Raw genomic sequence first — 24,345 nt, 5'->3', positions numbered from 1 at the left:
CCCTACATTTAACAAAAATGCTACTGCATTTTAGCATTAACAGAGAAAATGACTCTCAGCAGTATATTCCATTCTAAAGATAGTGGGAGGAATTGTCCGTGATCATTATCTAAAGACATATATACAAAGCGTGTAAAAGAGTTTATATAGAAACAGAATCTGTTCCCAGTGTTCAACTGAAAACAGCAAAATAAAAGAAGGCAGCAGTCTCTTGCTACACAGTCTGATTCTGTGTTATGAGCCACTGGAAAGAAAGCGCTGTCCATTTCTCTTAATCACAGTCAACACCCTTGTCTCCACAATAGACAGAAACCTAAGAGTAATGACAACCTATACCCACAGGAACAAGTATCTCAGAATCTTACTTGTACAATCCCAGCTAAATACATCTTTGGAATTTCTCAATTCCAAATTATTCCTAATTAAAATAGACTTTCATTTTAGCCCTTGAAGATTCCCATGTGGCTGTTTACATACATACATTTCATGTAGATTCAATAGATTATGAAGGTTATCATCTTAGGTTAAAGTGGTTTTAAGTTTAAACCTTAGATATAACCCTGAATCCATGTTTATTCATTCTCTGTCCCGTCCCCTACTTACCCTTGCATGCACAGTGCTGCCTGCTTTTCAGAGCTTAACACACTTTCCTCCATCCCCAGATCACTTTCTTTGTTATTGGCTGCCTTTCATAGGCCAAAGGTTCTCAGCCTATGGGTTTCATCCCCTTTGGAGGTCACTTACCTCAGACCATCAGAAAACACAGATATTTCATTACGATTCATAACTAGTAAAATTAGGTTTATGAAATAGTAACATAATAACTTCATAGTTGCAGGTCACCACATCATTAGGTAGCAATTGTGTGGCTACCTAACATAACCTTGCCTACATTAGCTTCCTGGTAACTGTGCATTGAGAGCAACTTAAGTAGCATCTGTGGGATGGCACAGTAAGGGATTGATGCCTTCCAAGTGTCTAAAATCTTCACAGTTAACACTTTCCAGGCATAACCAATGGGTCAGACTACAACCCACCTCAACAGTAAGTGCCATGCTAATTACTGTTAATCAAAGAATTGGATATCAATGTCTTACATTTTCATGTCTGCCCTTTGTTGTAGTTCTTGTAGAAGTTTGTTCTTGGTGGAAGAACTGCTCCTGGATTTACTTAACCGATTCCTTCTCTAATTCCAGCACTGTATCGAGACTCGCCTCCAAAGGTAAAGGAGCGGTCCCCTCCTTTAACTCCCAAGGAGAAAACCAAAACAGAAAAGCCTCCGGCTTCTCAAAAGGTACTTATCATCAGAAATGGTTGCTGTGTGTGTATGGTGCTTTGATTTTTCAATTTGTATAATCTTTATTTTTCATGCTTATGATCTTCCATTGTTTACATTGTTACTTCGTTTGGTCTGGGCACTAATGAGAAAGTGAACATAACAACCATTTTCCAGATAAGGAAACCAAGGAGGCTCAGAGAGGATAAAGTCCCAAACCCCCAGCCCACAGCCTATGATGGTACAGCCCAGAAGTGGAGCTGTGACTGTAGATGCTACTGTCCACTCTACAGTTGCATCTGGAAGGTCCTGTTGGTGCTAGAGGTCACAAAAGTCCACAGAGCACAGATGCATGCTCTCTCTCTCTTTAAGGCAGTTCCTTTCACCTGACAGCAATTGAAGACATTTTCAGCCATTCTCAGCTAGAGACATGCCTTTGCCTTTTAAAGTCTGTGCCATCAGAATTACTGAGAGTAGTAATTCATACGGGTATTGCCTATTAGACCTGCTCTATTGTGTGATGTAAACTCTTTCTTTAGGTCAAGTAGCCCAGTATTTCTTGACCGTGAAGGTGTGTGTGTGTGTGTGTGTGTATACATATATAAATATATATAATATATGATATATAAACAAATAAATATTGTGTGTGTCATTATAATGTCATGGTAAAAGGTTTTGGGCAATTGAGTACTGGATAAGTGTGTATTCAACATGTAGTTACATCGAATGCTGTGTCAGCATATAGTTCCTTAATTCTTCCTTACTGAACAGTCTTTAGCCCCAATGAAGATGGTATAACAAGGCACTTGCCTTATGGGTTTGACAGGCTGCTGGTAAGCCACCTGAGCTTCAGCAGACTCTTGGAACTAGAATGGAGGTAATATGCATTATGTTCCCAATGTGTTGACAACACATGAGAGTAAAGCCTTTCGATCTGTCCTGGGAAAGCCAGGAATAGTTGCCAGGGGGAAAATGCATGGCCTGAAGCTTCTAGGATTTGAAAAGGTAGTGCTACATGAAGTTAGGACAAAACATTCCCAACTGAGTAAAGTAAGGTCTATCATGATTGTGTCTGGGAAATGGAGGCTCAAAGGGGAAAAGCTAGAGAAGAAATGCAGACACTGGCCACAAGCAGCCCAGGGCCCTCTGCTTAGATTTTTATCCTCCAGACAAGTGATCCCCTGGAGGAAAACCAGGTCTCAGGTTATTTTTCAAGTATTGAGGAGACACAGACTGATAAGCTGCAGAGGCAAATTTGGGACAGGATAGATTATGAAAGCTGCAGAAGAACTGTCTAATTATAGAAAAACAGATAGCTGACTCCTGGCATAGACCAGGGCCTCTCAGCTGAGAGTGATTTTGCTTCCCATTTAGCAGTGCCTGGAGTTATTGTTACATCAGCTCTAAGGAAGGGGCAGGATGCTCCTGGCTTTTCAACGGTATTTAGAGCTCATCACTTATCCTTCTGCAACACAAGAGAGAACTGACTAGCAAAACAAGTAAACAGTCAAGCTTAAAGCATCATCCCTTTCAAATGAAGGGGGAGGTAACATGGATAAAGTCAAAAAAGTCTGAGAATAAAGAGTGAGAGAATTCCTGCATGATTCACCAGTTGGGAGAAAACGGAGAAGCAAGAGAAGCTGGCAGACTTAGAAAGCCAGGTTCCTGATAAGGCTATATACATATGGGAAGATACCCATTTTGCTATTCAACACTGGACTTATGAAATTAGACAGATGCTTGTCTTAGTTTGGGCTGTTATAACAAGTATGCAGTAGTTTATAATGGCTTAAATAAATAACTCTCATAGTGTGCAAAGCTAAAGATCAAGGTGCTAGTTAGATGTGTCTGTTGAGGGCCAACTCTCTGGTTTGCAACCGCTTGGGGCAGAGGAGACAGAGCAGAACTTGTCTGTGTCCTGTTTTGAAAAGCACAAATCCCATGAAAAGCTCTATCCTTATCACGTTATTACCTCCAAGAACCACCATGGTGAGGGTTAGAGACTCAACATGGGAATTCTATACTAATTTCCTAGTTAAATTAATGCAGTGAAAATATGTTAGCATGAGGCAGCAGTGCAGCTTTTGGTTTAGAATGAACTACAAGATGATGCCTTATTGGTGTCCCCAACTTATCACCATGCTGATCTTTGAAACTAAGGCCACATAAGTCCCAACTCGGTGTATTCTTCATTTATTCTGCATCAGCCAGATACTAGGAGTTATCTACACTGCTCCTATGAAATTAGCCTTGTCCTTCCTCCTCCAAATATACCTGTGTTCCTAAGGGATGGATCACTTATTTAAGAAAATTCTCACTGCCTGTACCCCTGTTTCTTAGATGGAATCAGGGCATCGTGGTCTTAGTTTAGACTGTAGTTGATGTTCCAGTTGTCATCCATGCTGCAGATAGACCTTTACATTCACCTCCCAGCAGACATTCATCATACTAGCTCTTCAGATGGCCAGCTTAGCCCAAAGTCTGTTCCAGGCTCATCTCTCTAATGTCCAACCCTAATTCTAATATAGCACAAGGAAACACAGTATGCAAATTAAAAGTTTTAAAGATAAAATAATCAGGCTGAGGAAGTATCTCTCACTTGAAGAACACTTGCCTTGTATTTACCAAGCCTTGGCTTGAATGCCCACAGAAGCAAGGATGACCAACAACACTAACACCTAGAGCAGGCATCACAGGGTAAGGATCCATTTGGGACAGAAGATAGGACATTCTCATAGAGAGGGTGGAGTGCAGATTAGACTGTAAAATTAAGATGGTCTGTCATATATGAATCTATGTGTAGACTATAGCCCTACAAGGGATCAGGGATGTAATTCAGTGATAGAGTACTTGCCTAGCTATGTAAAACACTAGTTCAGTCTCCAGCTTTTTAAAAAACAGGTGGGTGTGTGTATGTGTCATGCACACAATGAAAATATGTTAGCATGAGGCATTAGTGAGGCTTTTGGTTTAATATGAACTGCAATGAAAAATGATGCCTTACTGGAGCCCCCAACTAGCCACCATGCTGACCATTGAAACTAAGGCCACATAACTCCTAACTCTTGAGGTGTTCTTCATAGATACACATACACACAAAAATACATATATATGTGTGTGTATAATTTATAATAATATATAATATATGTGTATATATGTGTGTGTCTATATATGTGTATATATAATATATATATTATATACATACACACACACACACTCTAAGGAAGTTGTTGCATATGTACTAGATACTATGGGGATTCCTGGAGAGTATGTAAAATGAACTGTGCTGATATAAAAGGAGTCCCTGATAAACGTGATGTTGCCCCAGGCACTGAAATACCTTGAATGCTCTGAATCTGGAGGCTGGTGGCCATCCTTGAGAAATTCAGAACAGAGCTTCAATCACACCTGGTTAGTTGTACATCTTAATTAGTTCTTTATTAAAATTCATAAGGTTTGATTTTATCAAGATTCAGTGTCATGAACACATCAAAAAATGCAACAAAGATTTAATTTCATATGCAAACCCTTTATCATATATAAGATAAGCCTTTTAAAAAACTTGAACAGTGACTAGAGTTTGTGGGAGGTCTGCGTTCAAACGCCGTGGTACTGTAGCTAGGAATGAGGCTGTGACTGTAGCTTGGCTATTTCAGTGTGCATATGAACAAAGCAGACCCATAACATTGGAAAGCATTCATACAGATGGCACTGCTGGTTAGGCATGTAACCCCCAGTCTCTAGCCACCCTCTGTCCTTTCCCACATGGTTACCTCCACAGCCAGGGTTTGCATTACTGTGTCTTTGCTTGTCTTTACATCCCTGTTTAAATGTTTGTTTCACTGTGCCTTCTTCACGGGAGCTTGCAAGAACTCCATTCTGTATGTTTCACTTGGGTTTTGTTTCTCATTATAAGACGGTGGCCTCACTGTATTGCCCAGATTGGCCATGAGCAGCTGGGTTGAAGGACTCTCCTGGTTCAGTTTCCTAAGTGGCTGGGACACAACACACTCAGCTTTATTCTCTAGACTTCTAAGGAAAAGGGGAAAGGACCCTCAAAAGCCGTCCTCTTTTAAACTTACTTGTATTGAAACTATACAGTAAAAAGCACCAGTGTGCCTTCCTGTGGCTTGGCAGCTCTTCTTCCCAGATGTTCCCAGTGGCATATGGAGATGGCAGTGGCTGGCGGAAGCACTTGTTGCCAACATGGAGGTGGGCTCTCTCCCCCCAGGCTATCTAGGACTTGGCACCAAGATGCGCTCCCAATTCACATCTAACACAGAAGGTCGGGAGTCTGGGAGTGAAGAAACTTGGAAGCTTTGAAAGTGATTCCAACAATTTTCTCTTACTTTTCATTTGTCTTTTAGACATTTTTAATTAGTTACATTATAAAAGTAATATATCCTTATTCTTATAAAAATAATATAGGATTAAAAATAAGTCTTATACACCTGTAATCCTGTTGATCCTAAAATTTTCATGGTCTCCTAAAGTGTTCTCTGCCTCTGAGCATGCATGACTTCATTCATGTTGATTTATCTTAATGATATTAGAATTATACATAGTGTTCTTTTCTCTAACTAGTAAGTCTTAGACTTTTTTTTATTAATACAGAAAATTCTATTTTTAGACCTTTAGAGTTACTAAAACACCCAGAATATCCCTAACTCATAAAATGCAGTGTTGTTGTTGATTTCTGGTAAATGCTCAGCTTTCTTTTCTCTTTAAAAATTTAAAAAACAGTACTCAAAATTGGAAAAGAACATTTACCTCCTCTAAGTGGTTCAGCATTGACAGTGCATATGTGTTTTTGTATAGCTGCCAAATTTAGTGACACTTATACACATAATACTAGACAATACCTGAAAAGATAGCATAATCACTGTGATGCTTTGGGCATTACTTGTAAAAACTCATTAGACAAATAATAATAATTAGTTTTGCTATTCCAAAAATAATTGTAAAAATATACATTGTAGCTTATCTTCCTGAAAAGAAATGTAAGCACATTTTCAGTGTTTTCATGACATGTATTGTCAGTAAGAGCAATCTGGTTCAATTAAGAATGACCAGTTTCTAAACCAGAGTACAGAGTCTATATTATATAGATATTATATGTTATATATAATAAGGTCTATTTTATATTCAGTGACATCTGGGGATTTTTTTTTTGTATAGTTCAAAGTAAGAACAGAGAACATATGAATCAGATAATTCCATGTTAGTTACTCTACATACACACACACAAATACCACACAGACACACACACACCACACTCACACATACACACACACCATACCCATACAGACACACAGAGATACAAACACACACAATTTTACACTAGAAACTCTATCAGCCTCTTATAAAAACAGTAGGTACATAAAAACATGCTTTCGATGTTTACTTGTATCTCTTAGTCTTCAGAGAAGCTTACAGTTGTGCTCTATAACATTATTTTCAAAATTCACTTTATATAGCAAAAAAATTTAGTCCTATACCAGGGTAAATCAGAATTATTAATCTTAAACCATAAGACTATTTTATTTTTATGTCAAGTACCCAACAAAGATACTTTTGCAGTAGTGATTTTTGATATGGTATCCAAATACATAGGCTTCAGGAACACTAAGTTATTGAAAATACAGTTATAATTATTGCCTCCTTCCTATTGCTAAAGAATAATACCATTTTGCTTTTACTTTAGTAATTTTGGGAGAAAAATGTAGTGGTGTATATAGAATTTGCTCCAAAGTTTCAGGAATATTTTATTTTTTATCTGGAAAGAACTAACTAAAAATATAATAGGAAACTCATAAACTTGGGCTGAAAACTAAAGTATCCAGTTCCTGAATTCCATGAGGAAGTGAAGTGCATCCCAGACTGATGTTTTCCTTACCATCCCCATGAGTTTTATAGAAACTTTAACAACTACTATAGCCAAAAGTATTCATTCTATACTGCACAAGCATCTGCTAGTTTACAAACAGCTCGTCCATAGAGCAAATACACGAACCCAGTGATGGATGGGGCAGTAGAACCAGAGTAGACCCCGTGTCCCTCAGACTCCATCCTCCACACTGAGGCTCCCAGTACAACACAGGAACACCCACAGCCCTCAGAGATGTAGGCAAATCTACAAAGCAAGTTAAGGTCTTTACTCTCTCAAGTAATAGGGCTGGGTTTGCAGCTGCTTCTCCTGCACCTGTGCTCCCACCATAGGCGTGTTTACATCAGCCCTCTTTTCTCTCTGATCAATCCAGGATCCTCTGACCTCCACAGGATGAGGCCATAAGTGCTGCAGCCTGTTTTGAGATGATGTAGCCTAGGGTAGGATTGAGACAGTTGCCAGGAGCTCTGGGGTAAAGAGTCTATGAGACAGTCTCTGTAGTTTGACCCCAAAAGTAGGTTTAGAAAAACCTCCCTGATGTGTTTATTAATTCCATTAATTACACTTCTGTTTAAAAAGCATGTGAATTGTTTTCCTGTTCAGCAACTCCTAATTTGAGCCTGAATTTGGCATTTGTCACATTCCATTTCATTGTGCTGAACTTCCATAGGAGTTCAGTTTATAGAATAATATAGATTCTCAGGGAAAGTTTTTTTTTTTTTTTTAAAGTGGTACACATAAGAAATGTGTTTAAGGCATTTATCCCAGAGGCTATACAGAAGTATAGGAGATGGCAACACACTCTTCTCTGCTGTTGTCTGTGGTGCCCGGGTCTGGGACTCTCGGACAAGGTAGCACAGAATACTCTTCATGATGATGTATGTCCTCAGGAGTAATCTTGAAATCAGTAACACTTCTCTGAAAACCTGTCAGAGATTTAAAATATAAAGATGTGATTTCAAGAACTCTCAGTCCGTTGGTAATGTCCGTAGGTAGTAGCAGGAGTGATTATAATTAACCACACTATCTAAATTGTCAAGCAACATGACCGGTCTTGGAAGCTCTCTGGCACCTGACCACTGTGTGCTCATTTGGCAGCCTTTCTACTTAAAAGATTCTCACCCTCAGGACTGTGGGCACATCAAGACAATAATGCATTCTCCTAGGGATATGCTGTAATTGTCAGGGGTCAGGGCGGTGGTGGTGGTGGTGGTGGTTTAAACTTTGTGAGGGGGTAACTTTGGTATCTGGCCTGGACCCTCTACCCCATAAGCCAGCAGGCCTGCTTTATAAAATGTCTTTTAACCTGTCGACTACTGCTGGTTTTCTATGCTTGAGGAATTGATGTCAGTTTCAGCAAAAATCATAGAAATTAACTACATGCTATTGTTCTGGTTATTAGAAATCACAGTGATGCAATCAATGATAGTACTGATTTTAACAGTTTTGAGTAGTTTTGGTTTGGTTTTGAAAAACATGAATAATTTAAGGAAATGTCTTTCTGAACATATTGGAACAAATCTGCTTTATCACTCCTTGACTTAAACGCTTGGCACTGAGTGAGCCTTCTCTGTTTACCCGTGTTGTTTCCCTATTACGGTAGGTGTGCCTAAGCAGCCACCACCTAAATGCTGTGTATCTTACTAAAGAGAATTTCCTTATAGTCCTTGGGACCTGATTTGGGAAGAATTGTTCCCTCGTGATGGGAGAATAGGAAATAGCTTATGCTCAAAAGAGGAAGAAAAAGACCCAGTCACCCTTCTGTTTTCAGGAATTGAAAAAGAGGGGGGAGGGTTTCAGCAGAGGTGGGGGTGTGCAAGATGGCTCTACTGATAAAGGCCTGGCAAGCCTGACTACCTGAGCTGTCTCTGGGACCCACAGAGTCAAAGCAGGGAGTTCTCTGATCTCCACACTCACTCTCTGTAATACACACACATCCTCACAGCTGCATGCACACTTGCACACACAAATAAAATGCATCCTCACAACTACATGCACACTTGCACACACATAGTTGATGCACATTTTTAAATGCAGGGTTGCTTTGGTGTTTTCTACTGTCTGGCTTGCCTACAACCCATTTCTGTGCTTCCCAAGCCAAGCCACTGAGTCCCTGGGAAGACAGTTAAACAACACCATTATTTAGTAGGTTGATGCCAAATACTTAGATAGCACTTGAAGTTTGTAATGTGTCGTCAATTTCCAATCCTAGAGTTAAATGCTTGTCCATTGCCACTTCTGTTCTGTTTGTTCATTGTTTTGTTTAGAATCACCTCCATGTGAAGTGTCAGGCTATGGTTACCTGCCTCAGTGAGGCAGTGTCTTGTCATCTTTTTGTTTGTTCCCTAACACCTCAGCAAAGAAAACAACACCACATTTCTCAAGCTGCTGCTCTTGCCCTCCAAGTTGACTCTGGCTCCTGCTTTCTACAAGAAAACATGAGCCCCTAAAGTTTTCGTTCTGGTTTTCCCTGTATTTCTGTAAGTTCACCCTTTCTGCCACTATTATGAAAGACCGGCATTTCCTTGTATAGAAAACTCTTTGATTATTTTTTGCTTTCATTCTCCTGGTCCTCGGATCTTACCTGAAGACTCCGTTCTCATTCCTACACCTGCTTTGGCATCTTCTGATTTGTTTAACACTTTTAAGAATGCCTGTTATTTTCTCAGACACTGCAGGAAAGAGGAGTCTGAATGGTAATGGCCAATAAATCAGAAATAATCACTGTATTATAGTCGATAGAATGGAAGTGACCTTAGTTATAAAGTCACAAAATTAAACACAAGCAATAAGAGATAGTGACAGGAAATTGTAGGGTCATTTGTGAGAGATGGAGAACCAGTTTGTGAAGGTATAACGTGGCCCAGGGCAGCATCATGGCAGGAGGGAGAGATGGGGGAGGAAAGACAAACAAACCAGCAGAATCTCAGCTGCTTTCACATGGCAGCTTAAGGAGCCATAGTCTACACAAGTAAGGTAGAAGCTCTCAGAGCAGGTAAAGCAGACACAGGGGAGACAGGTGACATGATTACATTTCATTTCAGCTCATTCTCTGGCTGGGGATTTAGCTCAGTGGCATTTGCTTAGCCCTGGGTTTGATCCCCAACAACTACACCAGAAAAAAAGTAAGAAAAGAAAAAAACAATCTCATTCTAATCTCATTCTAAGTAGAGGTGGAAGGTGCCTGAGTAGTAGACCCTCAGCCATAGGTGCATACCTCTGAACTCAGGGCAAATTGGATTCTGTTGTGTCAAAATTCCTGAAAGAATGTATTTTAAAGGATGAAAGATTTATCCTGGCTCATAGTTCCTGGGTTTCGGCCAGAAATCTGCAGATTCCAGTGTTCAGGGGTCTGTGGTGAAGTAGAGCATTCCTGTAAAGAAGGCATGATGAATCAGAGCTGCTCACCTCATGGCAGGTATGGAAGCAAAGACAGAATGAGAAAGGGATAGGAAATAAGGGTTCCTCCACCAAGGCACTCCCATTCTGATCACAGTAATGCCATTGAATTTTGCATCATCACCATATTAAACCACCAGTGGGAAAGTTTGTACTCTTAACAGTAACAAATGCCACCAACAAAAGTTCCCACTAGAATCTCTGATGAGACTGGAAAGGGCCCAGGGGACTTAGGTCCATAAACCCACTGCCCATTTCCTTGCATGCCACGGAAATTAGGAAAACAGAAAGAAGAAGAATGTGTAAATGCCTGTGGCTGTCTTACAGTATGTAGAAAGCCAGAAAACAAAGGCCAGAGGTGTGTAAATGTAACTGTGAGATAAGATCCCAGGTCGTCTCCCTTGCCTCTGCTGTGGATCACAGCTTCTTGTGCAAGTCTGCAGATGGAAGGGGAATCTTAAAGATCCCTGAGTCATTTGTTTATAAGAGAAAAGAATCGGAAAGAGGGTGTAAGATCCCACCCAGCCTGGTCTGGTAGAGTTCCTTGTCCTTCAGACTATTTGTATGGAGTGAAAGCCCTTTGTATGGAGGTTGGCTTCAGACTTGACTCCTGTGAACTTTGTAGACATTCTGATTTTGCAAGTAAAGGGTGATGTATTGACAGCCAGGGGCAGTGGACAGGTCACACTCTGTTAGAATTTGCATAAGTGCTTTATACACAGGCAGAACGAGTAAAGCCATGTCAGTCATGACTGGGAAATCTGTCCTAACCCCAAACAACTCAGTTAACTTACATTTTATTACAACATTCCAAAAATAGAGAAACTTGTCGCATGCTAAAGACAAATGATAATGTTGTTTGCTCCTTCTCGCTCCATAGTGAAAAGGTTTTGGTTCTTTAAGTGCAAAAAGTTGTGTGTATATAGTAAAAAGACAGTTTATAACACAGTTACCTCCTGCCTGAGCTGTGGCGCTGTATGGTGGAACCGTGAACAGTAAAAAGACAGTTTATAACACAGTTGGTGGAACAGTGAACAGTGTAGCAGTGTTGAATTCGTGTGCTGTGAGTTTTAGCACCGAGACTGTTTGGTCGAGGGCCCACAACAGTGCACATGTGAGTGCTCAGGACACAGCACAAGTGTATGCCAACAGAAACACCTCAGACCCAGCTCCCTTTTTGTTTTTGGCCATTCCACAACAGAACCATTTCCTGATCCCAAATATTTTACAGCCCCTACAGTGAGTTGTGACCTACAGTTTAAAACTCTGGGATCTACACCAGTGGCAAGGGTATGCTAGGCCATACAAACCCAGTTTTTACCCAGAATGATTCTACTTATACATGTTGGCACTTGAGGCTTCAAACAAAATCATACTAAATATTACTTTTACTGTGAAGTCAGTTTTAGAGAACTTGGCATAGCCCTCCAGCTGCTTCCGTATCCTTGGCAACTCTGGGCCTCCATTTCCTCATCTGTAGAAATTAGCCTGATGCTGTGAGAGTTTATGTGTTTATGCTGAGCCCAGTTCCAGTTAATAAAGTCCCAAGAGAGTTGAAGTGGCTTCTTAGGGCCACACCCAGTAATAACAGAGCCAACCAACCTTCATTGGCAACCTTCCTCTCTTATCTATGTTCTAAAAGGAAAAAAAAAAAAACTCACAAAGTAAAAATTAACCATTTGAGATGGCAAATGTATCAGTGGGTGCATAAGAGCATGTAAAATAAAGCTATACTGTCTGACAAGTCTGCCTTATCTGATGCTGGTGTGCTAGTTACAACATTCACTGATTGAACATCCATATGATTTTACGTCCATTCCTCGAGTTTGGACGTAATGCTGGTGAGTTTTTTGCATGCCCGTCTCTCTTTTGCAAAACTTTGTAAGTCGTTTTCTTCCTGATAAATCTCCACATAATCAGTGGTGTCATTTTAATCACTCTATTTATCATTCATTCCATGTGTAAGCCTCATTGCACTCTAAGCTGACAGTCATCCCAGAGGCTGTGAGGGTTGGGAAGCAGGCATCTGTAGACTCGTCCTGCCATTCCTCATCCTTGCTTTGCTCATCTTCCTCTCTTCATCCCTCCTCTCCAAATCAAGGCTGTCCACGAAGAGGAAACGAAGTCACAAAACAGAGGTGTGTGTGTGGAAAGGAGGGAAGGAAGGGCCGCCATGCTTCTTGGCCTGCTGATGGTAGGGGGCACTTGTGGGCTGATTTCATTCCAGCCCTGGGGCTTTTGTTTAAAGATAAGATAAAACAGCTGACAGAGACAACTCCTTCTTCCCCTCCTACTGCCTCCATGAGCACTTCCCATATGGCTGCTGCTGCCGAGACCAAGAAATGAGTGAGTAAAGGTTTTAGAGTGAAGTGTGAGTCCCAAGTAAGTAAGCATTTGTACAAATCAGTGTAAAGACGATGACAGTGTTCTCTACTAACTGAAGGTTTATAGCATTTGAACACAGCCCAAGCCACTATGTATCATGGAAAAAAAGAATGAGGTTTACCTTGGTGGTTATGCAAGAACACAGTGGGGAACATGGCATGGACAGTATTTAATCTGGTTTCTATCTTTTACTAAGTTTGTTTTTGACTCGAATGCTTACTCTGCATTCTGATTACTATCTCCCTCACTCCATTTAATGTCTCCAGATGTAAATCCGAGGGTATTCTTGCATCCCATTCTCATGAGCAGACTCTATTATATAAGCAAGACTCCTAAGACCCACACAGGGAACCTACCACTGGCTTAACAGGGAGACTGCTTGTTTTCTCTGCTCCACTCCATAAAAAGTATGATGAGAATTCAGGTAGAGCTGCATGTCTGCAGTGGTTTTGCCGTGAATTATAAGCATACAGAATTTTTGGTAAGATGCTGGCTTTTCTTGAAGAGATAGAAATGATACTTAAACCTTGTAAAGAATTTTAAAAGTTCAAACCTCCCATTTAATTCCATTAATGTGTTTGGAGCTTATGTGCTCCTGAGGAAGCTGGGGAGGTTCTGTGAGGACTGATGCCGAGTCTGGCTTTGGTCTTTTTTGTTGCTTGTTGTGCTGTGTGGTAAGGACAGGCTAGGGATTTAACAATTTGCACTAGTCTTAGAATGGAAGTTGGCTATGAGTATGCATTTTTTCTCAGTACATTTGAACTAAGTCTTATCAACTGTAGAGGTGAAGGCACATTGGAGTGCCCTTAGTTCTTGTATTGTTAGGTTGACTTGCTACAGCACCCACCTTTCACCCCTGCCTTGTTTGTCTTTAATTCTCACCTCAGATGTTTGATTTAAAGACACATGATAGTAAACACATGGCCATAGTTGAAGAGCAGTTGTCTTAAAATCTCTATAATAAGTACAGAACGACTTGTTGGAATGTATTTTGTCACAAATCTTACCAATGCACAAGCTCCAGAAATCTGATGATGGAGGAGGAATATGGAGGCATATTGAGTGTCAGTGGAGAGAAGACAGGAGCACAGTCATTCTCAAGCAAGGCGAAAGAGAAGCAGTGTCCTTTTCTTTCATCTGGGTTCTCATTCTGTCTCTGAATGACTTAATTAAATAACTTGTAGATATCTTCACCTGGATATTATTCAGTCATTTATTGCCTTATTTTGAGTGTCAAATGGATCTTTTCTGTAACATCTAATTATTTCGAGTCAGTCTGTTTCATGGCAGTACTGGGTGGATTTATAAAGTACTGTGTCACGGAAAACACCATTTCCTCATTGAACTATGGGTTGGAGCTAATGCTAGTGTCTAGCACCTGGAATATAAGTTGGCACCTCCTCTGCGAGTGTGTATATTTGATCCTTTTCACAGGGTGCCATTAATAAAGCAAGATTTACTGAGCAAATCTGTGAAAGAGTCACAGGGTTCAGCTTCAGAATCCAGTATTCAGTTCAGTTGAGCCTCACTATAAACATGGATGGTCTGGGAGACCAGAAAGAAAAGCAGTGATGAGAGCTATATGTGGAGCTTAAGAGACAGACCACAGCACCAGTTAACTTAAGCTCATACACAGCCTCCCCTTTTGTTTGCTTTGTGAGATTTTTGTTCTTGTTGCTAATGATTTTGTTTGTTTGGGAAGGCTTTTTCTTCGTGCCAGTCTCTGAAAGCTGATCTGAAAGGTGCAGTACACTAGCTCATGGTTTCCGGACTGAGCATGTTATTGGGATAGACTTGCAAGTTCAGGACAGGCCTAAGCATTCATTTCTGTCTTCATTCAGAGCTGGTAGGGACTCTGTGGATGCTGACCCCTGTTGTCCTCGTTCACATTTGACTTACTGTTTCGTTTTTTCTCCTCCTTCACAGCTGTCACTCAGTAAGGACAGGTCCCTGGATTCCAGACTGGGCTCACAGTCTGCGGAGCAGTAAGTAGCTTCTCCTTTTGGATAATTTACAATGATAAATAGCAGTGTTTTGTGTTGCTCTGTTTTTTAAGAATGATCTATATCCTTTTTGCGTAACACAATGATCACACTACTAGTTAAATTTTATATTACTGATTTTTGAAAGACTAAGAATGTGTTAGAGGCTAGAGAAATGTTATATAAATATCAACACACTAAACATCAGAAGACTTATTTTTATCTTTCATTTACTTTGAGTAATGTTTTGAAATAACATTAACTAAAACAAGTGCATGGTTAGGTGAAATTTAATTGTGAAAAGTCTACTCTGAGGCTTCTACTCTGAGGCTCTACAGAGAAAACAGCCAGCTGCCCGGATGTTCCAGCAAGAATGTATGTGCTCTGTGTCACCATCGAGCTTACCTGCAGCCTCCATCTGCAGCACAGGCATCTGCTAGCTCCTCCCATGCCCTACACCGGACCTTTCCTGCTGGACCTCCTTCAGATACATTGTTTCAAGTTGAAATAAACTACAGGCTTCCACAATTTAAAGAATAATTTACCTCTTCTGTTTCAAAAGTATTCCACAGCTAAGAGATGTGTAATTTTTAAATAGACTTTAAAAGTCATGGAGTCATAATCTGGAAGATTCCTTATAATTCTTCCCCACATCCTCTCTGAGCTGATGCCGGAGGGCCATGTTGTCAGTACCTAAATTAAGACCTCAGTCTCCAGACCCTCACCACTGGCTTGCTTGTCCTTTCTCAACTATAGTCGCTGCCACAGCTGCTGTGGGAAGATATTGTTACTGGAATGGGGAGTGGGGGGGTCTTTTAGTGATTGCCAAATGATACAGGAGAAATCAGGGCTCCTTCTTGGGGTCCTTGGTCTCAGTAATAAAATAGTCTAAGAATGGATTTGAACAGAAGTCAAAGGAAGGTTTGAAAGGAAACCCCAGGGCTTCTCCCTGTAGATCTCAGCAACTTCAAGGAGAACAGTGGAAAAAAGGAAAGAAAGCCAGCATGGGGTTCAGCAGACACACAGTAGACAAGCAGCCACATGGCAGGGAGAAAGACTGTACAGAAGACAAAGAAACTGCTTTGAAAATAGATTAAAAGGAGAAGTTACACTTTTCTTCACAAATGTAGACAGTCTTACTAATCTGCATAGCTAATCTGCTATGCTGTTGTATATTTTTTAGATACTCTGGAACTGATTGAATGTATGGAATAAAATACAGCATCATTGTAGGTCATAGTATCTTTCCACTCACTCCTGAAGGATGAGTTTTCAGCCCACCTTTCTCAACTAAAATGTTCCGTTTCTAATCACTTTCTTCTAGGTTATTACTTTACTTACTAATAATACAAATTACATATTAGATGCAAAATGAAGAGAAGCAAGTGGTCATCACAAGAGGAGAGCTAGCCCGTCTCGGGAGAGCCAGGCTTCCATTGAGCTTTCAGAGCTGAGCATTCAGAGCATTTTCATAGATACAGGAACAAGGCAGGCATTCAGACTGAAAAGAAGCTACTCAGATACCAAGGGTGATTGGGAGGGGCCTAGTCACTAGTCATTCTGCTGAGTTGTTATTCCTGGAGAATATAGGAGTGGAGAGTTTGGAGCAGTGGAAGATTGGGAGGTGGGACCAGGAGACACACAGCTTGCTGCATGTCCCTCGTGGTTTACTTGAGTCAGAATAAACATTTGTCTTTATCAAGAACTTAGTCCTATTCTGACCTGGCTGCTGTGGCTCTTTTCAGGGGAGACTCAGCCTAATGGAGAAAATGCTGGTGGCTGTTTTCTGCAGGAAGTGCTGTGCTAGGGACTGATGTGCACTGATAACAACACCTTTGAGTGTGCCGAGTATGTCACAGAACACAGATGCAATGCAAATCATTTTCTACATACAGTTCTGTCAGACACCAGCATGTCTTCATGTTCTAGGCACTGGGGATGCAACACTAAACCCATAAAAACCCTTGTCTCAGAGCTGGCGTTTTATCTCAACTGTGTCAGAGTGTGCTACACTGTGGAGAAGACTCACATATGGGTGGAAGCTAGAAACAGGAGCTGTAACTGTTGCAGATGTTTGGTTTGTTCTGTGTTGTTAGCGGTTTTGTTTGCAACAGTCATGTTCTATAGTCTAGGCTGGCCTTGAACTTATGGATACTCCTCCTGTCTTATCCACTTTAGAGCTGGAATTATGAGCCACTACAGTGGGTCTGTTGTGGCTTACATTGAATTGTCAGAGATGATCTTGCAGAGAAGAGTAGACGGCAAAAGGGAATTGAGTGGTGTGTAAGAGAGAAAAGTGCAAAGGCCTCGAGGCAGGGGTATGTGCAAGAGCATGCCTGTTCTCCAGTGCAGTGGTGAGGAGACTGCTGGAATTTCTGGAATAGACAAAGCTGTCAGGAGAGAATAAAGAGACCAGGGTAAGTAGTAAGAATTGTAGTCCTACAGCAAGTGAAAAGGGTATTGGCAAACAGAGGGAGTGACTCAATTGTCACTCAAGTGACTCAATCATCAGTCTAACCCTGACATTAGCAGGTAAGGAGGTAATTACCAGACAGGCTTGTTACTATAATATTAAAATTATTCAAAATAGATTTGGCCATTCCTAACAAAAGTATGGTAGCAGTGGGGTTAGTGAGAAAGAGTCAGAATTGGGGCTCGTGATACCTCAGTAATTAAGTACTTATCTCAGAAGCATAGTAGCAATTGGCTGTAATCCCAACCCTAGTGACATGGAGAGGGAGACTCCTAGCCTAGGTCAAGGAAAGACTGTCATCTCAAAGAGGATGTTTCTGAGGATGACACCTGTCCTATCATGTGATGACACCATGACCAAAGTGACTGGGGAGGAAAGGGTTTATTCGACTTAAACTTCCACATCACAGTTCACCATTGGAGAAGTGAAGACAGGAGCTCAAACAGGGCAGGAACCTGGAGGCAGGAGCTCCTTTAGAGGCCATGGAGGGGTGCTGATTACTGCCTTGCTCCCCATGGCTTGCTTAGCCTGATTCTGTATAGAATTCAGGACCACCATCCCAGGTGTAGCACCAACCACAACAGGCTGGGTCCTCCCCCATCAATCACTAATAGAAAATGCCATGCTGGCTCGCCTATAGCTCAATCTTATGGAAGAATTTTCTTAATTGAGGTTCTCTCCTGCTAGATGACTTTAGCTTGTGTCTAGTTGTTATGAAACTAGCCAGCCTATCACCCAAGGTTGTCCTCTGGGTTTCACATGCACCCATAAGAGCATACACACCAACACACACATCAACACATACTCACACATGTACATACATATATTTTTATAGGTCTGGTTTTGTGTATACATGGGTATTTGTAACACTTTTAGTAAAATAAACTTAATATACAATAAATAACATCTTACACATTTCAGATTTTAGGAAAGGTAGACTCCATGAGCCATTACTACAATTAAAATTTTTTTCTTTTTAAAAATATCTTCCAAGTTCTTTGCTTAAAATCTGTACATTTATCTTTGTTTTGTAAAATAAAGTTGATTAAAAAAAAATCTTCCTTCTATTTCTTCCTTTCTGTAACTGCTATCCTCTGACAACCAGTAACCTCCCTCCTAGAGTTTCAAGTTCCACAACTTGTCTGTTTATTACATGTTAATAGCTCTTTGAAGTGTCTAGTTTGGAGCAACTGCAAATACCAGTGTTTGTGTACAAGTCATTGTACAGACATTTGTCTTCAGTTCTCTGAGTAAACAGTTAGAACTGGGATGGCAGGGGTTGTTTCCCTACATGTTTTCTGTGCCATCTCACATTTATCCGCTTCTGTATGTGCAAGGCAGCTGTGCTTCCTCACCAATACTTGATTTCAGCCATTAGAATTGAAGGTGCATCTCATGTGCTTGCAGTTTGTGTATCCTTACCCCTAATTTTGTTTGTGTCCATATATTTTTATTATTTCTTTAGTGAAATAAATATCTGTTTAATAATGTTCTGCTTATCTGCATATATTCCTGGAGGACAGCTTGAGGACGTCAGTGCTCACCTTTACCTTCTACCATGTGGCTTTGGGGAATCAGATGCAGGCTGTCACCTGCTGAGCTATCTCTCCAAACCTTTCATGACTAAGCTTCACAGGCACATTATGTCTTCCAAATGTGGCCTGACTTCCTTAGTTTGACATGACTGCCTTCTCACTATGGCTTTGTATGCCCTCTGTGTGCATGTGCTCCCAGACAAGCAGAGTCTAAGGTATTTTCCTTCTAAGACACTGGTATGATTCTGTCTGGGTAAAGCTATATGAACTTATTCACCCTCCCTAAAAGTCCCTGTGTCCAGATGCTCATGTGAGAGCCAGAACTTGACCGTGAGTGTGCATATGCAGTTTTTGCATGGTCTTTATTATTCCTCCTGACGGCCTGAGTTTTAAATTCCTTTTGACAGCTCTGTTCAGGATATTCTCACTTTTCATACATTCTCTAGAGAAAAGACTGGTCTCTCAGTTCCTGGGTTTTCCTTCTCTCCTGTTCCTGTATTCTTTTCCCTTACATGTAACATGCTACAACAAACCATGGTGTGTGCCCCACTGCCTTATTCCTCCATTGCCTCCTGCAGCCGCTCTGTGAAAGCTCACTCAGGAACCTCTTCCTTTCTCTGTCATTAAGAAAACTCTGTAACAGTATGTTTGCCGTCTGTGTTAATTAAACTTTCTGGTTTTCCCCTTGCACCAAAATGTTTTTCAGAAACAGACAATTTCCCAGCAGCTAGGAAGGAGCAGCTCTCTCCCAGTCCTCTGGATCATCCCACTTGTAGCTCTGCCCAGAGTTTCCTCAGACCCTCCCACCTGTCATCTGTGTTCATCCCGTCCCTTCCCTACATCCATGCCTTATCTAACCCACTCCAGCTGCTGGCTTGCTGGCTTCTCACTTATCCTCTTTCCTTCCTGTAGCTCTGAGAAGGGCAGAGATCAAAACTTCGAGGACCGAGGACAGAAAGTGGACATGGAGACAAAGAAAAGTGAGCCGACAGTTCGCAAAGTCACCCTGATAGAGGTAAGAGAACATCAGCAGAAAGTTAGCAGTAAGAGAAAACAGGAGACAGTCATTTTGTCACCAAGAACAAATGTCAGACATCCTGGTCAACAATGGCAGAGAGACAACAATGGTTAACCAGAGAGCACCGCTGGTTTAAGCACTGGTTAGGGATACGTTGGGCATTGCAGCCAAGAAGCATGTAGTGGCCTTTCGGGAAATGTTGGTGGGCAGGCCTAGTAGTGCAAGTTGGATTGTCATCGTCCTGAAAGGAAAAGACCACCCAAATAGTCTTTCTCTCCTGAACCCTGGGCTGTTAACAGAGAAACAGACTGTAAAGTAACTAGTAGAAACCCCAGTCTTGATACAGAGAGAATGACACGAATATGTGCAAACTGAGAGCCGAGAGGTGAGAGCCACTTGGAAGCCTGTCCAAGTGGAAGGAAGCCCATGGAAAGAAGCCCGATCTTTGCTATGGACTAGGCAGTGGGCAGCGCTTACCTCAGAGACAGGCCTTGGGCATGGTAGTAGGTGAGCAGGCACAAGAGACAGAGAGAAGCCTGCCAGGCACCTTGTTTTTTCTGTAGGCAGAAATTTGTCAAAGCAAAATGTTCAGTGTTACAGCCCTCACTGTACCCACATGCATACGTTGGGTAGTTGCTAGAGTAGACTGTTTCCATAACTTTTCTAATTAAAAAAATAAGTTAATTTACTTGTATAGAAAGCCTAGATGAATGATTAAATAATCCTGGGAATGGCTTTCTATACAATCAAGATAATAAATTAGAAACCATTTCAGGTGTTTCTCTGGGTTTTTGATTGTTTTCACCTTGTCATCATAAGAGTTTGTGTTTTTAGGGGAAGGGTAGCTTCTGTTTCCTAAACTGGCCTCAGATTCTGACCTCACACAATTCTGCCTTAGCTTATGCCACTATGTTCAGCTAGGAACCATTTTGAACCAGATGTTTGGATTTGTGAACTGGAAACTTTAAATTCATGCATGTCAGAGATGAAAAAAGTGGTTTAGGAAACACGGCTCAGCAGCTAAAGCACCTGCTGCCCATTCCCAGCCGGGACAGCAGCTCTAGCCACCTTAACTCCAGTGCAGGTCAATGCGCTGCTCTGTCCTCCTTGGATACCACATGGTGTGTATGCATGCATACATACACACACACACACACACACACATAGACATGCATACGTAGATACCTACAGGCAAAACACTTGTACCCATAAAATAAAAATAAATTGTTGAAAAGGATCTATAATAATAGCTGGTCTGGAAAAGAACATTACCTAAAGGATCTGTACATGTAACATATAGAATTTCACCTAAAGGATTTGTACCTGTAGCATATAGAATGCTTCAAAGATCATCAGAAAAACATATTACTAAGAAAACTGTGAAGAACGTTTAAGGGATGTTACTAAAAGAATGAATATATTTGGCAATTGTTAGGTACTCGTTATTCAGAGGACAAATTGTTTTGTCATGTTTTGTCATATTGTATATGGAAAGATTGTAAAGTGGAAAGATGTAATTGATAAATCTAGAAGTCAGGTATAAATAGTCAGCATGTGTGTGCCATTGAACTCTGTGCATCAACAGGTGTGAACTCTGTATCTATGTGTGTGTCATCAAGTAGTGTGCATCAGCAGGTGTGAGTTTACTATCTTGGTGTTGAGGCTGTGATTATTTTTCTTTTGTATCCTTTTATTTCCTGATTTTTTCTCTTTTTTCTTTTCTTTTATTGGATATTTTCTTTATTTACATTTCAAATGTTATCCACTTTCCTGGTTTCCCCACAGGAAACCCCCTATCCCATCCCCCCTCCCTCTGCTTCTATGAGGGTGCTCCCCCACCCACCCACCACCTCTTACTCCCTGCCCTGGCATTCCCCTACACTGGGGCATCAAGCCTTCACAGGACCAAGGGCCTCTCCTCCCATTGATGCCATCCTCTGCTATGTGTGTGGCTAGAACCATGAGTAGCCTAACATAAAGTTCCCTAAGTGGAGTGTTTTTCTCCTCCATGTTGAGGGCTCTGCCTGGATAGCAAGAGTTTGCAGTGCTTACAGGCAGCGGTAGCAGGCTGGCATTTTCTGCACCCCAGCACTTAGTGTGGGGCTCAGCACAGAAACAAACCTGTACCAGGTTCAGTTCCTTCTGACCTGGTCTGCAACTCAGTGTTGCTGCTTTACACAAAAATCAGGTTTCATATTCATTCTCATAGTCTCACTGTATAGATTTCCCTTTCTCTTTTTGTCTCCTGGCCTCTGCCCTGTTAGCTGTGGGCCTACTCTATATAAGCATGCCTCAGAGGAGGGGGCTTGGACTCAGGGTTGTGTTCTTGAGGGGACAGGTCTTTCCTGATCTTAGCAAAGCTACATTGCCTCAGCCTTGTGGACCCTGTTCTATCTGTCGGCAGCCGTGAGTCCCACTGCCTACTGACTGTTTCTGTCCCTTTCGTCCTTACCCTGCATCCCACTCACAGGCAGCCTGTGTGTATCTTGCACTGTTCCTTCTTCTTGACAGTCTGAATCATTTCCCTCAGACTGTTGCTGCTGCTTCAGCTTTCTCTCAACTTCTCTCAGGGTTTCCACTCTGGAGTTGCTCCTGGCCTCTCTGTTCACTTACAACAGGTCTATCCCCACTCCTTCAGCTTGGCCTCCATCTTCTGCACCTGCGGAGCCATCGCTGATTCCCAGCTGTGCCTGTGTCTCCTTCCCTTTCTGTCTTCCTCCTTGTGCCACCACTGTGTGTCCCTCCTTCAGTTTGTTGTGCTGTCCTACACCTTTCCTCCTCTCTGTGTTTGGCAGGTTTTAGGGTCTCTGTATGACTTGGACCTGCATTTATCTGAAACTCTGTTTCTCCCTCTCAGTCCCTAATTGGGCCAGAAGTGTTCCATCCATTTCTTACACACATAACAGAGATGACTTTCCCTACTCCTCCTGTTACTATCGTCATTTAGCTGCATCTGCTGCATCTGCTGCATTCTACATTTGACCAGTTGGTCTCATGAGCTTCACTTGGACCAGTCTCCGTGCTTCTTCATATAACAGGGGTTTATCTGTGTAATGCATTTAACAAAGTTAAAATCAGGAAACCTGAACTAACATCAGAATTTTTCCAAACCTTGGATGTAAATTTTTTCTCATATAGAAAAAAAAATAACATAACTACTTACTTAAGGTAAGGCCTATTTTAAAAAACATGAATGTTTGCCTACCTGGGAGAACCAGTGGGGAATAGCTACCCTGTGCCCTTGCCTGCCAGTGTGTCAGCCATTGCTTTTCTCAGAGTTGGTGGGTTGACCTAACCTATTGCCATTGTTCCAAGGCTTGTTTCTGAGGACAACCCAGTGCTCTAGCCTCTCTGGTTAGAAGGAATTCTGAGAGGTTTAAGTCCAGAGAGTCAACTGTGTCACATAAGTGGTGAACCCCACTGTCTGTCACACACTGGCTGTCCGTATGTATCCACTGTGGTCTCCAAGAAAGCAACATCTGCATGCTGGCCCCTGATTTTTAGTAATACTGTAATTTGTCGTATCCCAAGAGTCTGTCTAGATGCACAGTGAGCAGGGATAGCCATGTGATAACACAGCACACTTTGGCTCACTTGGCTCGTAGACTCAGCCATGGAATAAATTATAGAATCTCTCTATAATGATGAAACTGAAATGTGCCTGCCTCCTGAAGGGAAGGACTTTGCGCGCACACACACACCCCAGAAGCTGCTTCCTTCAACATCTTGCTTAGTTTGGAGCTGCCACATCTACTCTTTAGAGATTTGTCTTTTTTGTTCACATTAGCTGCCGGTGCAGGAACAGTCAGTACAGCTGCTCACGATGCACAGAAATGTAAACAGTGTAATTAGGGGCGGACTATACAGTGACTAATATTAATATTATTACATTAATGTAGCACTTTTATTTAGTGTGTGAGGTGTTGCTGGGTTTCTTACTTTTATAGCTGCTCTGGTTGTTGCTCATTCTCTTGTGTGCTTTCCTCCCTAGTAAAAGGCTGGGAAAGAGAAGAAACCTGATGAGAGCACATGAGATGAAAAGCTACGCCAGATGGATTCTCTTTGGATTTGGGGTAAAAAGAAGGCTCTATTTATTGACTTTATGAAAAATCTGAAACAAAGTTAACTCTAAAAATAAGTTCACTGTGGCCTTTGGGCTTAATTGTTATAAACCACTGTGAGTGTTATTGGTCAAAGTATTGTACTTGTGCTGTTAGTGACTACATCAGAATTACATTGCTGCTGCTGCTGGGAAAGCCCCAGAACTGCTACTCAGTAAATGTGAATAACAGTGTACTCAGTGTTAGCCATTCACTCAGCCAGCATCCCGTGTACCTGTGTCTGGGACGTGCCTGTAGGCATGATGCTCTGCTCAGAATGCAGAGAATCT

The 24,345-nt window shown here is 41.5% G+C and overlaps 1 protein-coding gene across 1 annotated transcript in view; it reads left to right on the top strand.

Annotated features, from left to right (window-relative positions):
- AHI1 (Abelson helper integration site 1) overlaps positions 1-23,982 on the top strand; it is a 132,902-nt gene extending 108,920 nt beyond the window's left edge. Inside the window, exons 21-24 of the mRNA XM_080941628.1 lie at positions 1,197-1,294; positions 14,874-14,932; positions 19,850-19,952; positions 23,947-23,982. Coding sequence (XP_080797754.1) covers positions 1,197-1,294; positions 14,874-14,932; positions 19,850-19,952; positions 23,947-23,949 — 263 coding nt within the window. The 3' untranslated portion in view covers positions 23,950-23,982. The remainder of the gene's footprint in view (positions 1-1,196; positions 1,295-14,873; positions 14,933-19,849; positions 19,953-23,946) is intronic.
- The last annotated feature ends 363 nt before the right edge of the window (positions 23,983-24,345 follow it).

Source organism: Micromys minutus (genome assembly GCF_963924665.1).
Source record: "Micromys minutus genome assembly, chromosome: 30".
NCBI lineage: Eukaryota > Metazoa > Chordata > Mammalia > Rodentia > Muridae > Micromys > Micromys minutus.
This window is presented reverse-complemented; position numbering and strand designations above follow the sequence as displayed.